Source organism: Argopecten irradians, chromosome 13 (genome assembly GCF_041381155.1).
Source record: "Argopecten irradians isolate NY chromosome 13, Ai_NY, whole genome shotgun sequence".
NCBI classification, from domain to species: Eukaryota; Metazoa; Mollusca; class Bivalvia; order Pectinida; family Pectinidae; genus Argopecten; species Argopecten irradians.
The window spans coordinates 37,518,333-37,533,647 of NC_091146.1; the positions used below are offsets into that span (position 1 = coordinate 37,518,333).

General features: G+C 36.3%; 1 protein-coding gene across 1 annotated transcript in view; it reads right to left on the reverse strand.

The window, feature by feature from the left end:
• The window catches only part of LOC138305860 (protogenin B-like), a 48,431-nt gene extending 34,275 nt beyond the window's left edge, over nucleotides 1-14,156 (reverse strand). Inside the window, exons 1-4 of the mRNA XM_069246123.1 lie at nucleotides 14,037-14,156; nucleotides 11,981-12,124; nucleotides 11,197-11,346; nucleotides 1,348-1,536 (exon numbers count right to left, since the gene is read on the reverse strand). Coding sequence (XP_069102224.1) covers nucleotides 1,348-1,536; nucleotides 11,197-11,346; nucleotides 11,981-12,124; nucleotides 14,037-14,070 — 517 coding nt within the window. The 5' untranslated portion in view covers nucleotides 14,071-14,156. The remainder of the gene's footprint in view (nucleotides 1-1,347; nucleotides 1,537-11,196; nucleotides 11,347-11,980; nucleotides 12,125-14,036) is intronic.
• Nucleotides 14,157-15,315: the final 1,159 nt, after the last annotated feature.

A 15,315-nucleotide genomic window follows, 5' to 3' on the forward strand; every position in this document is an offset into this window, starting at 1 on the left:
AAGTCACAAGGTTAACTCCCTTTAATACACAAGTCACAAGGTTAACTCCCTTTAATACACAACAAGTCACAAGGTTAACTTTCCCTAATAACACAAGTCACAAGGTTAACTCCCTTAATACACAATCACAAGTTTAACTCCCTTTAATACACAACAAGTCACAAGGTTAACTCCCTTCAATACACAAGTCACAAGGTTAACTCCCTTTAATACACAAGTCACAAGGTTAACTCCCTTTAATACACACAAGTCACAAGGTTAACTCCCTTTAATACACAACAAGTCACAAGGTTAACTCCCTTTAATACACAACAAGTCACAAGGTTAACTCCCTTTAATACACAACAAGTCACAAGGTTAACTCCCTTCAATACACAAGTCACAAGGTTAACTCCCTTTAATTCACAACAAGTCACAAGGTTAACTCCCTTCAATACACAAGTCACAAGGTTAACTCCCTTTAATTCACAACAAGTCACAAGGTTAACTCCCTTCAATACACAAGTCACAAGGTTAACTCCCTTTAATACACAACAAGTCACAAGTTTAACTCCCTTTAATACACAAGTCACAAGTTTAACTCCCTTTAATACACAAGTCACAAGGTTAACTCCCTTTAATACACAACAAGTCACAAGGTTAACTCCCTTTAATTCACAAGTCACAAGGTGAATTGTTGATAACCTTGTGTTATCTCCCATTAACATTTCACATTTATATCCCATTAACATTACACAGTTATCTCCCATTAATAATGCAGTTATCACCCATTAACATTACACAGTTATCTCCCATTAATAATGCAGTTATCTCCCATTAACATTACACAGTTATCTCCAATTAACATTTCACATTTATATCCCATTAATATTACACAGTTATCTCCCATTACTATTCAGTTATCTTCAATCTAATTAAAATACAGATCCTCATTATCACTACATTGATAAGACAACATCCCATTATGGGTCACATTCTGGTGACCTTTGAAAATGGCCAATCAAATTGCTGCTGCCAGAATCTTGGCTGGGGAGGAAATAGTTTGAAAAAGCTGTTAGAATTATTTTCTTGTATATAGTCATCATGCTCAAAGTGCAACAAAGCTAAATGTATATGTATACTGGGACGAAATGGAGTTATCAATTGACAAAGCAATGTGTAGAAAATGTATTTGATCTGAAGTACACGTGCCAAAAAGGTCATCTGAACATGACCCCTTATGGAATGTTATCAGATCCTTTATTGAACGTAGTGTTTATATGGATCTGTATTTGAATCAGATTGAGTTATCTCCCATGAATAAACAGGAATTTACGATACATTAGTGTATAACCTTGCTGTTGTTACCTGTGACCAAGTAGCTGGTGACGTTGGCCTTGACCTCGATGACCTTGGCCTGTGATGAGTGTGTTTTGTAGTATATCCGATGCCTTGTTATAATGCCATTTCTCAGCTCTGGTGGAATTTCTCTCCATGTCACTTGAATGTTTGTAGGAGATGTGCTGGTTGTTTCAATTTCAGGAATTGTGGCTGGCACTGGTAACAACAATAGAATAAGGTTCATTATCTTCTGCTACACATTCAGAAAACTTACTTTACATGTGTACAAAGTTAGTATGTTTACGTATAAGTTTATGATGTGAGAAAAAATCAAATTGCTGTAAATTAAGTAAACGTTCTTCTTGTGCATGAGGTAAATTTATGAATTACAAAAAACATATATTTCTTCAATATATTTGTTTAAGGAGATGGCCAGACTTGTAATGGAATGTTCATACAGGCTATTTCTATGCCAAAAAGTATTGTTTTAAATCTCTGTGTTTTTTTGTGTTTGTTTGTGTCTCATATTCATGTTCTTGCAGTTCTTTCTTCAATATATTCAATGTGGTCAGCTATTACTAAATGCTATATAACCATACTATGGAAGGTATCAAAATAATCTCTGCAAACTGTCAAGGGTTAGGGGATAAAAAGAAAAGAAAAGATGTTTTTACATTTTTAAAAAGTAAACAGTACAATATATGCTGTCTCCAAGACACGCATTTTACTACAGACATTGAAAATATTATCAGATCAGAATGGGGTTTTGAATGTTGTTTTAGCTCTTATAAGTCAAATTCTAGAGGGGTGGTTATTCTGTTCAATAATAATTTTGATTTTAAAATTTTGAGAGAGAAAAAAGACATGACTGGTAATTTTCTTTATTTAGAGCTAGAAATAGAGGGCACAAAAATAACTTTGCTGACACTTAATGGTCCAAACACAGATTCACCAGGTTTTTATAGCAATATATCAGACACTTTGAATGAGTTCCATGGTAATTTAATACTTGATTCGGACCTAGACTATGATGATAGCTACAAACAGGTAAATAATCCAAGGGCTAGGGAGAGGGTTAAAGAATTGATGGAGGAGCTTAACTTAGTAGATATTTATAGAGACAGTCATCCACATACTCGTAGATATACATGGAGAAAAAGGAACCCTAGAAAGCAGGCACGTTTGGATTTCTTCCTGGTCTCTGAAAGTTTATTACCTAGTATTAATCACTCAGATATCGAGCCTGGGTACAGATCAGATCATTCTAGTCCAGTTATATCATTCGAGTTTAATGATTTTACAAAAGGAAAGGGATTATGGAAATTTAACAATCTACTTCTTCATGACTTAGAATATCTTAAAACAATAGAGAAACTCATTTTAGACATAAAAAAACAATATGCTGTCCCAATATATAATTTAGATAAACTTGACCAAATTCCTGATGACCATATACAATTTCAAATTAATGATCAACTATTTTTAGAAACTCTATTACTTGAAATAAGAGGCAAAACTATTTCTTATTCGTCATTTAAGAAAAAACAACAGGATAAAAAAGAAAAACTATTATATGATGAAATTAAGCTTTTGGAAGACCAAGATAATATAGATTTTATGCGATTGGATGAAAAGAAAGAAGAAATGAAAAAAATAAGAGAAAAGAAAATCAAGGGGAGTATTATAAGATCAAAAGCAAAATGGCTAGATGAGGGGGAAAAACCAACAAGTTACTTTTTGAATTTGGAAAATAGAAATTTTACATCTAAAATCATTCCAAAAATAGAGAAAGATAATGGGACAATAGTTACAAAACAGGATGAAATACTTAATGAAGTTAGATCTTTTTTTGAAGAAATTTATTCATTTGGTAATAATGCAGATATTGAAGAAAAAAGCATAAATGATTTCTTATTTCAGTGTGAAGTACCCAGGTTAGATAAATTATATCTAATAAATTAGAAGGTCCTATTACATACAGTGAAGCAGCAAAAACTTTAAAAAACATGAAAAATAAGAAAAGTCCTGGTTCGGATGGCTTCACTGTTGAATTTTTTAAATGTTTTTGGAAATTCTTAGGTCATTTTATTGTTAGATCACTAAATTTTGGATATAGTAATGGAAAATTATCAGTAACTCAGAGACAAGGGATAATAACTTGCATACCTAAGGGAGATAAGCCCAAGCAATTTCTCAGAAACTGGAGACCTATCTCTCTTCTAAATGTTAAATACAAAATTGGGTCTGGTTCAATAGCAAATAGAGTAAAACTTGTTTTAGATAAGTTGATTAATAAAGATCAAACGGGTTTTTATATCGGGTCGATATATCGGTGAAAATTCTAGATTAATTTATGATTTGATGCAATTTGCAGACGAAAATGATTTATCGGGTATGTTACTTATCATTGACTTTGAAAAAGCATTTGATTCAGTTGATTGGAAATTTATGGACAATGTATTGAAATTTTTTAAATTTGGAGATAGTCTGAGAAAATGGGTAAATATTTTAAATAATAGTGCAATTTCAGCAGTCCCAATCAAGGGGGCTATCTCTCACCTTTTTTTGAAATCAAACGTGGTTGCCGTCAGGGAGATCCTATTTCTCCATATATATTTATTCTCTGTGTAGAAATCTTAGCCATCAGAATTCGAAATAATAATAACATAAAAGGCATCAGTTTAGAAAATCAGCCAATTTTAATATCGCAATATGCAGATGACACCTCTCTTATTTTAGATGGATCAAAACTGTCTCTTAAAGAAGCAATGAAAGAATTAAAAGAATATGCTAAATTATCTGATGGCCATCGGCCATCTTATGAAATTTGATATTTGTGAAGATCCCTTCAGTACTTTTTGAGTAATAGCGGTAACAAACTTTAACTGTCAAAATCCCAAGATGGCCACCTGTCGGCCATCTTGTTGACCGATCGGTCCCAAAATGCAATATGCACAACAAGGGTCCTAGGGGAACCTACATATGAAATTTGAGAAAGATCCCTTCAGTAATTTCTGAGAAATAGCGGTAACAAACTTTAACTATCAAAATCCAAGATGGCCCCCTGTCGGCCATCTTGTTGGACTCGATCGGTCCCAAAATGCAATATGCACAACTAGGGCCCTAGGGGAACCTATATATGAAACTTGAGAAAGATCCCTGCAGCACTTTTTGAGAAATAGCGGTAACAAACTTTAACTATCAAAATCCAAGATGGCTGCCTGTCGGCCATCTATGTAGACCGATCAGTCCCAAAATGCAATATGCACAACTAGAGTCCTAGGGAAACCTGTACATAAAATTTGAGAAAGATCCCTTCAGCACTTTTTGAGAAATAGCGGTAACAAACTTTAACTATCAAAATCCAAGATGGCCACCTGTCGGCCATCTTGTTCACCGATCGGGTCCCAAAATGCAATATGCACAACTAGGGTCCTAGGGGAACCGTTATATGAAATTTGAGAAGGATCCCTTCAGCACTTTTTGAGAAATAGCGGTAACAAACTTTAACTATCAAAATCCAAGATGGCCACCTGTCGGCCATCTTGTTGACCGATCGGTCCCAAAATGCAATATGCACAACAAGGGTCCTAGGGGAACCTACATATGAAATTTGAGAAAGATCCCTTCAATACTTTCTGAGAATTAGCGGTAACAAGAATAACGGACGGACGGACGGACGGAAGGACGGACGGACGACGGACCACGGACGAAAATTTGAATAGCCCGCCATCTGGGGTACTAAAAATATAGTGATGAAATTTTCTATCCTGAGTGGAATTTAAAATGGGGAAATACTAAGTTTACTCTCCTTGTTATAGAATTCCATGTTGACCTTCATCGTATACCAAAGCTAAATTTTGATAAAAAACTTGTTAAATTAAAATCTCTTATTCAGTCTTGGAAAAGAAGAATCCTTACACCCATAGGTAAAATACATGTTATTAAATCTCTACTAATGTCTCAATTCAATCACCTGTTCATCTCTTTAACTAATCCTAGTGATGATTTTATTAAAAAACTAAATTCAGAACTTTTCAACTTCATTTGGAATGGTAAAACTGACAAAATCAAAAGAGATGTGGTAATCAAGAAATATTATGAAGGGGGTCTTAATATGGTGCATGTTAATTCTTTCATTGCTTCTCTAAAACTAACATGGATAAGGAGACTTCTCACTGGAGATAGTAAATATAAGACCATTGTAAACACATTTATTGATTTGAATAAACTAGCATATTGTGGAAATGAATATATTTTTTATTGTGAAAAAAATTGTAAAAATCTTTTTTGGAAAGATGTTTTAAAAGCTTGGTATATGTTAGAACAAAAAAATACGTCACTGGAAAAAGGTGTTGAATCACTATTGAAAACACCCATTTGGCATAACAATTTATTCAAAATTGAAAACAAAAGTATTTTTTATCACGATTGGTACAGAAAAGGGATTTCTGTAGTTAATGATTTTATAAAAAAAGATAATATTTTATATACTTTCAACGAATTTTGTCAATGGTATGATTTAAAAATCAACTTTCTCCAGTTTGAAGGCATTGCTACTAGTGTTAGAAGATATATTGCCAATCATGATCTGACAAATGTAACTCTAAATTTCCCTTATATGCCAATATATCTTAGATTATTTTTTAAGAGTAAAAAAGGTGCAAAAGATTTCTACAATATACTCAGTTCAAATGATACTATTGCAACAGGACGGAACAAATGGGAAGACTTTTTTAACTTTGACAATGATAAATGGAAAATGATTTATAGAACCCCTTTTCTTGTGTCTCAAAATACAAAATTGCATTGGCTACAGTATAGAATAAACCATCATATACAGTTACAACAAATGTTCATCTTTTTAGATTAGGTATTACAGAAAGCCCTTTTTGTTCGCTATGTAATGATGAAATAGAAACTATTGAGCACGCATTTTGGAACTGTTATAAAATTCAAGAGTTTTACAACACTTTGGAATATTTTATTGATGCTCTGTTAATTCCCTTTAGATTTAATAAAGAAACATTGCTTTTCGGATTTCATAATAGAGTAACAAATAGCGAAATTGATAAGGAAATTGTTCTTATGATTAAATGGTATATATATAAGTCCAGATGTCTAAAAACACCATTATCCATCACAGCTTTCATAAATCAGTACAATATTCAGAAATTTAATATACAAATTAGAGATAATATACTGAAAGTTAAATTTGACAGGAAATGGGTAAAATGGCAAAGTTTACTAGAATTATCATGATTATTTAAAAAAAAAAAAAAAAAAATGTCACCATACCTTTCTTTCTTAATGCTTTACCAGGTATATTTTTCCAAGTAGTTGACCACCATAGTCTTTTTTTTAAAGCTATATAATTTAATCTAAATGCTTTTCTAATGTATATTGTTATGTTTTGTAAAATGTAGTTTTAGTGTTGTCTTTTGTGCAGTGTTTTGTTTATATGACTATATGTGTGAGGAGTATGTGCATCTTTGCATGTGTGTTTTTTTTTTCTGTTTGTTTGTGGAAGTATGATTGATATAATGTTGTGTATTATATATGTATGATAAAATGGAAAAATAAAAGAAATAAAAAAAAATTAAAAAAAAGAATAAGGTTTGTTAACAACAATAAAACAAGAGGCCCAGTGGGCCTGGATTTCTCTCCTGGTTTGTTTTTAGTAATTATCACAAAGTCTCTAACAATCAGAATAAATAGCAAAATTGACCCCACGATTTGTTTAATTTTGAATCGCAACCATATAATGATGCTATAAATACTATACGAACAAGGACATAGTCATTCAGATCCCCCGCCAATGGAGATATCAAAGCTGAAGTAAGTTTGATTGTGGAGACTTATGTGTATGAAAAAAAAACAGGAAAAAGGAAGTTGAGCTAAAGAAAGATGGAGTATAATTCAAGTAGAGCGGGGCTGCAATTGTTGAATCAGGTATACAGCCTTGACATTTATATTAGACTATATACACAAAGATGGGTGGAGTTTTGCAAAGTAACATTTACCATTTACCATGATATTTTCAGCAATGTTTCCATGGTAACGGAAAAAGTGCAAAAAATGAAAACCTAAAAATAGCAAAAGGTACTACTAGACCATAAAAAGAATAAGTCTATGAAGTTTCGTGGAAATATCTCTGCTGGTTTTAGAGTTATGCTCCGGAAATGAACCTGCTACAAAAATATGATATTTTCAGCAATGTTTCTATGGTTACGGAAAAAGTGCAAAAAATGAAAACCTAAAAATAGCAAAAGGCACTACTAGACCATAAGAACAATGTGTCTATGAAGCTTCATGGAAATATCTCTGCTGGTTTTAGAGTGTGCTCCGGAAACGATTCTTACACAAAAATCTGCCATTTTCAGCAATGTTTCCATGGTTACAGAAAAAAGTACAAAAAGTGAAAACCTTAAAATAGCAAAAGGCACTACTAAACCATAAGACCAATGTGTCTATGAAGTTTCGTGAAAATATCTCTCCTGGTTTTAGAGTTATGCTCCGGAAATGAACCTGCTACAAAAATATGATATTTTCAGCAATGTTTCCATGGTTACGGAAAAAAGGCAAAAAATGAAAACCTAAAAATAGCAAAAGGCACTACTAGACCATAAGAACAATGTGTGTATGAAGTTTCGTGGAAATATCTCTACTGGTTTTAGAGTTATGCTCCGGAAACCATTCGTACGGACAGACAGACAGACGGACGGACGGACGGACGCAACCCATTTGTATATCCCCCGCCAACTTCATTGGGCGGAGGATAATATGCTATCCAATACATAGTTTCAGAGAGGAAGTAATTTATTTGAAAATAGTAGCCTAATTGACCCTTTTAGCCCCGCGCCTAAGGACCTGGGGGATCAGCCCCATCATTTGTACAATATGAATCCCCACCCCACAAGGATGCTACCATTGTATTATGAGTGCTATCCCATGCTTAGTTTTTGAGAAGAAGTCATTCATATGGAAATAGTCATATTAACCCCTTTTGACCCTCCCCCCCCCCCCTTAGGCCCCCTGGGGGGTCAGCCCCATCATTTGTACAATTTTGAATCCCAGCCCTATAGGAATGTTACCATAGCGTTATGGGTGCTATCCCATGCTTAGTTTCAGAAAAGAAGTCGTTTATATGGATATAGCCAAATTGACCCCTTTTGACCCCCGCCCCTCAAGCCCCCAGGGAGTCAGCCCCATGGACCATTTCTACAATTTTGAATCCCCACCCTATAAGGATGCTACCATTGCATTATGAGTGCTATCCCATGCTTAGTTGCAGAGAAGAAGTCGTTTAAATGGAAATAGCTAAATTGACCCCTTTTGACCCCACCCCTCAGGCCCCGGGGGATCAGCCCTATCATTTGCACAATTTTGAATCCCCACCTTATAAGGATGCTACCATTGCATTATGAGCGTAATCCCATGTTTAGTTACAGAGAAGAAGTCGTTTATACGGGAATAGTCATATTGACCCCTTTTGACCCCACCCTCAAGCCCCCAGGGGGTCAGCCCTATCATTTGCACAATTTTGAAACCTCACCCTATAAGGATGCTACCATTGCATTATGGGTGCTATATTTATATATATATATATATATATCCCATACTTAGTTGCAGAGAAGAAGTCATTTATATGGAAATAGCCGAATTGACCCCTTTTGACCCCACCCCTCAGGCCCCGGGGGATCAGCCCTATCATTTGCACAATTTTGAATCCCCACCTTATAAGGATGCTACCATTGCATTATGAGCGTAATCCCATGTTTAGTTACAGAGAAGAAGTCGTTTATACGGGAATAGTCATATTGACACTTTTGACCCCACCCTCAAGCCCCCAGGGGGTCAGCCCTATCATTTGCACAATTTTGAAACCTCACCCTATAAGGATGCTACCATTGCATTATGGGTGCTATATTTATATATATATATATATATATCCCATACTTAGTTGCAGAGAAGAAGTCATTTATATGGAAATAGCCGAATTGACCCCTTTTGACCTCGCCCCTCAGGCCCCGAGGGGGTCAACCCCATCATTTGTACAATTTTGAATCCCCACCCTATAACGATTTTTTTGTTTATTTTTTTATTTTTACGTCCTATTAACAGCCAAGGTCATGTAAGGACATGCCAGGTTTGTTGGTGGAGGAAAGCCGGAGTACCCGGAGAAAAACCACCGGCCAACGGCCAGTACCTGGCAACTGCCCCACATGGGATTCGAACCCGCTTCCCAGAGGTGGAGGGCTTGTGGTAGTATGTCGGGACATCTTAACCACTCGGCCACCGCGGCCCCCACCCTATAACGATGCTACTATTGCATTATGAGTGCTATCTCATGCTTAGTTTCAGAGAAGAAGTCGTTTATATGGAAAAGCCAAATTGACCCCTTTTGATCCCGCCCCTCAGGCCCCCGGGGGGTCAGCCCCATCATTTGTACAATTTTGAATCCCCACCTTATAAAGATGCTACAATTGCATTATGGATGCTATTCCGTGCTTAGTTTCAGAGAAGAAGTCGTTTATACGGAAATAGCCGTATTGACCCCTTTTGACCCCGCCCCTCAGGCGCCCAGGGCCCATCATTTGTACAATTTTGAATCCCCACCCTATAAGGATGCTAGCATTGCATTTTGGGTGCTATCCCATGCTTAGTTTCAGAGAAGAACTTGTTTAAATGGAAATAGCCACGGTATGGCATAAGCTCACCTTGGTCCTTCGGACTAGGTGAGCTAATAATGTTTGATAATAACAATAGAATAATGTTTGATAACATGGCTGTGTGTTTTGCTTGCTCCTGATTGGCTGAAACCACACTTTCCTGTCATGATACAACACGATATTCACCCGAAAATTCCACACCATGCATTGTGACATCATCCCAGGTTGATATACGAATACTAAAGATCAAGGTTGTACCCAAATATAGAAATCTAGCATTGTGACATCTTGTAATATGACGTCACAATCACTTTCGGGGTTGATATAAGATTCCAATAAGTCCAGGTCATGCCCAAATATAGCCAAAAGGGACTTTCCATGACGTCAAGATAAGTAATTGTGACATCATCATTCAGCAAGGTGTGATGGAGGGAGGCAGGTTAACTGCAATCAATGTGACCCTGCCAATATTTGTGCATACATTTTTGTAAGATTGTTTAAAATCATAGTAAGTAAAATGTATATGATGTTCTCTCTATTTTAGTAGTAATACCAGCCTAATTTTTTTTTCAGAATTATTCAACAGGACTACTCAATATCATGAAGAAGAGCTACATGTATGTACATGTAGTCAATACCTGGTATAACAAAACAAATATCAATCTGTTTTCAGGTGGATACTGTGATTTATCAACTCTTGAAAGTGATATAACCCTTTGGTCTCGGGTGATATCGCTTCCTCTTGTTGATAAATCACCATATCCACTTGAAACCAGGCCAATATCTGTTTTATTATATGGTATTTACATGATGTAAACCATTTGACTATAAATACTATTTAAGTTGAATGCAACCTTAATTTGCATTCTAGACTTCTGACCTTGATCAATTCTAATGACCTTGATCAATTCTAATGACCTTGATCAATTCTAATGACCTTGATCCATATTTATGACCTTGAGTTGATCCATGTTTATGACCTTGAGTTGATCCATATTTATGACCTTGAGTTGATCCATGTTTATGACCTTGAGTTGATCCATGTTTATGACCTTGAGTTGATCCATGTTTATGACCTTGAGTTGATCCATGTTTATGACCTTGATCTATGACTTTGATCCATATCTATATTCTCACAAATCATAATGACCTTGAGAAAACACACCTGTGACCTTGAGAAGTCACACATGTGAACTTGATATACCTGATTCCATTGTTGTAACACGTATTTTCCTTGACTCCTTCCCAGCGCCTTCCTTTGCGTAAGCCTTCACATAAAACTCATACTCAGAATACTCGTCCAGTCTGCTCAGGTTCACCGAGGTCCCGGTCACAATCTCTTTTTGTTCATTATCTGAAACAACACGAATGGTAAACTAGCTGTGACATTATTATTTGGGAGTGAAAACTCGCAACATTTTCTCTAAACAGCATGACAATCAACATCTGATTTTACAACAAAAATTAAAAGCCGTTTCGAAAAGGTAGTAGGCCTTTAACTATATCATGTACACCATAAATGAACCGCATCCTATGTAGTATATCAGGATTGGACTGGGTTGATCATCAGTAACCAGGTATTACTCAGTGGTAGAATATCCCGCAAGTGTTCGGAGGTCCCAGGCTCAAATCCTGGGCTGGGCGCTACATTTTCTCTGCTCCTCTTACAAAATCGGCCCCAACTAAAATACCTATGGTCCCTAGTATCAGGGTCATGTATGTCTTTGAGGGCAACGACATTGAAAAAGAAGAGAAGATTGTAGCAGGACTGGACTGGGTCCATCATCGGTGACTAGGTAGCTCAGCAATAGGGCATTAGGCTAGTGTTTGGAGGTCCGGGTTTGAATTTCGGTCTGGCAGCTACACTCTCTTCACTTAAGCATTGATTGATTGCTACACAGATTCATACATTTTCTCCTCTCCCATTACAAGTACTGTTATCCATTCCATTTGTTATACAATAAATTATTTTGAAATGAGTACAGTACCTGAGCCATGGATCTTGCGGTAGTGAAGTGTATAGGCTAGAACAGGACAGCAGATTGGGGAGTCAGCACCGACCCACTCCACGTAAACCTCTGTAGCTGACAGCACGATCACTGTAAAGTTCTGGATCATACCAGGACTATTGTCTGTAAATAATGGATTTTTATTTGATTTCATATTTAATCTTTCTGATTCAATTTGGCAGATTCTTTTTCTTCATACCACAATGAAATAATCCAATGTTACCATGACATCACAATAGAGGCGTCGACGTTGGTTTAGAAAAAAAATAATCCATTGGAAAATTAATGGAATCGTACATTTAGATGAATTATATTTTATCAAGTAGCCTGAAAAATAAATTACAAGCATAGATGTCATAATTTGTTAATTTCATCAGGTTATAAAATGAATTTTGTTTGCAAACTTTTGTGAGAATCTGTATACGGATTCAAACAAAATTTCTTTCATAACCTGACGAAGTTAGAAAATAGTCTCTTTGATGCTTAATAAAATAGCTTATCATCATGAAGACCACCACATTAATTGATAGGTTTATATCACTATAACAAAGGTATAACTATAACAACATTAAATAATTGTTGTAATTGTATAACAATCATGCTACATCACATATTGATTACGATATTAATTACCTGTCACAAGTGTATAATTACACATGTGTCTCACAATATTTACTGCGCCACAGGATGAAGGACCAGTTACCTGTGTGAGACGTTAGTAACACGGTCGCCATCACTTGTATGACCTCTATATTCAGTGACCATGACTTACCTATTTGTATGACCTCTATGTGCGGTGACCATGACTTACCTTTTTGTATGACCTCTATGTGTGGTGACCATGACTTACCTTTTTGTATGACCTCTATGTGTGGTGACCATGACTTACCTTTTTGTATGACCTCTATGTGTGGTGACCATGACTTACCTTTTTGTATGACCTCTATGTGTGGTGACCATGACTTACCTTTTTGTATGACCTCTATGTGCGGTGACCATGACTTACCTTTTTGTATGACCTCTATATGTGGTGACCATGACTTACCTTTTTGTATGACCTCTATGTTTGACCTCTATGTGTGGTGACCATGACTTACCTTTTTGTATGACCTCTATGTGTGGTGACCATGACTTACCTTTTTGTATGACCTCTATGTGCGGTGACCATGACTTACCTTTTTGTATGACCTCTATATTCAGTGACCATGACTTACCTTTTTGTATGACCTCTATGTGTGGTGACCATGACTTACCTTTTTGTATGACCTCTATGTGTGGTGACCATGACTTACCTTTTTGTATGACCTCTATGTGCAGTGACCATGACTTACCTTTTTTTGTATGACCTCTATGTGTGGTGACCATGACTTACCTTTTTGTATGACCTCTATGTGTGGTGACCATGACTTACCTTTTTGTATGACCTCTATGTGTGGTGACCATGACTTACCTTTTTGTATGACCTCTATGTGCGGTGACCATGACTTACCTTTTTGTATGACCTCTATGTGCAATGACCATGATTTACCTTTTTGTATGACCTCTATGTGCGGTGACCATGACTTACCTTTTTGTATGACCTCTATGTGCAGTGACCATGACTTACCTTTTTGTATGACCTCTATGTGCAATGACCATGATTTACCTTTTTGTATGACCTCTATGTGCGGTGACCATGACTTACCTTTTTGTATGACCTCTATGTGCAGTGACCATGACTTACCTTTTTGTATGACCTCTATATGTGGTGACCTTGACTTACCTTTTTGTATGACCTCTATATGTGGTGACCATGACTTACCTTTTTGTATGACCTCTATGTGCAATGACCATGATTTACCTTTTTGTATGACCTCTATGTGTGGTGACCATGACTTACCTTTTTGTATGACCTCTATGTGAGGTGACCATGACTTACCTTTTCGTATGACCTCTATGTGCGGTGACCATGACTTACCTTTTTGTATGACCTCTATGTGCAGTGACCATGACTTACCTTTTTGTATGACCTCTATGTGTGGTGACCATGACTTACCTTTTTGTATGACCTCTATGCGTGCGGTTGCCATGACATCACCTGCAGGGTTTGATGCATGACATTGGTAGTATCCAGAATCACTGGGTGTACTCTCTATAAGTAGTATGTCTTGATTGGTAATCTGTAAAAGGTAATTAGACAGATGGGTACTCTTGCTTGAGGAAATCAACGTCAAAACTATTTTCCTTATTAAACCTTGCCCTTCTGGCCCACTATTGCATCAGGGTTACCATTTTCCTTATTCTAAGGCCCCTATTTCTCCATTATTGTGTCAGAGTCACCATTTATACAAGGTCTCTGTTCCCTTAGGATATTTTTTTTATCTTTTGGTTGAAATCATAAGTGAGAACTCTATGATAATTCTGGTTAGAGCTAAAGAAAAAGAATGATGGAAAACATACAGACAGATGATGGACAACATACAGACAGATGATGGACAACATACAGACAGATGATGGACAACATACAGACAACATACAGACAGATAATGGACAACATACAGACAGATAATGGACAACATACAGACAACATACAGACAACATACAGACAGATAATGGACAACATACAGACAGATGATGGACAACATACAGACAGATGATGGACAACATACAGACAGATGATAGACAACATACAGACAGATGATGGACAACATACAGACAGATGATAGACAACATACAGACAGATGATAGACAACATACGATGAAACATGACAACATACAGACAGATGATAGACAACATACAGACAGATAATGGACAACATACAGACAGATGATAGACAACATACAGACAGATGATGGACAACATACAGACAGATGATAGACAACATACAGACAGATGATGGACAACATACAGACAACATACAGACAACATACAGACAGATAATGACAACATACAGACAACATACAGACAGATGATGACAACATACAGACAACATACAGACAGATGATGGACAACATACAGACAGACAACATACAGACAGATGATGACAACATACAGACAGATGATGGACAACATACAGACAGATGATGGACAACATACAGACAGATGATATGACAACATACAGACAACATACAGACAGATGATGGACAACATACAGACAGATGATGGACAACATACAGACAGATGATGGACAACATACAGACAGATGATGGACAACATACAGACAACAATACAGACAGATGATGGACAACATACAGACAGATAATGGACAACATACAGACAGATGATAGACAACATACAGACAGATGATGGACAACATACAGACAGAAGATAGACA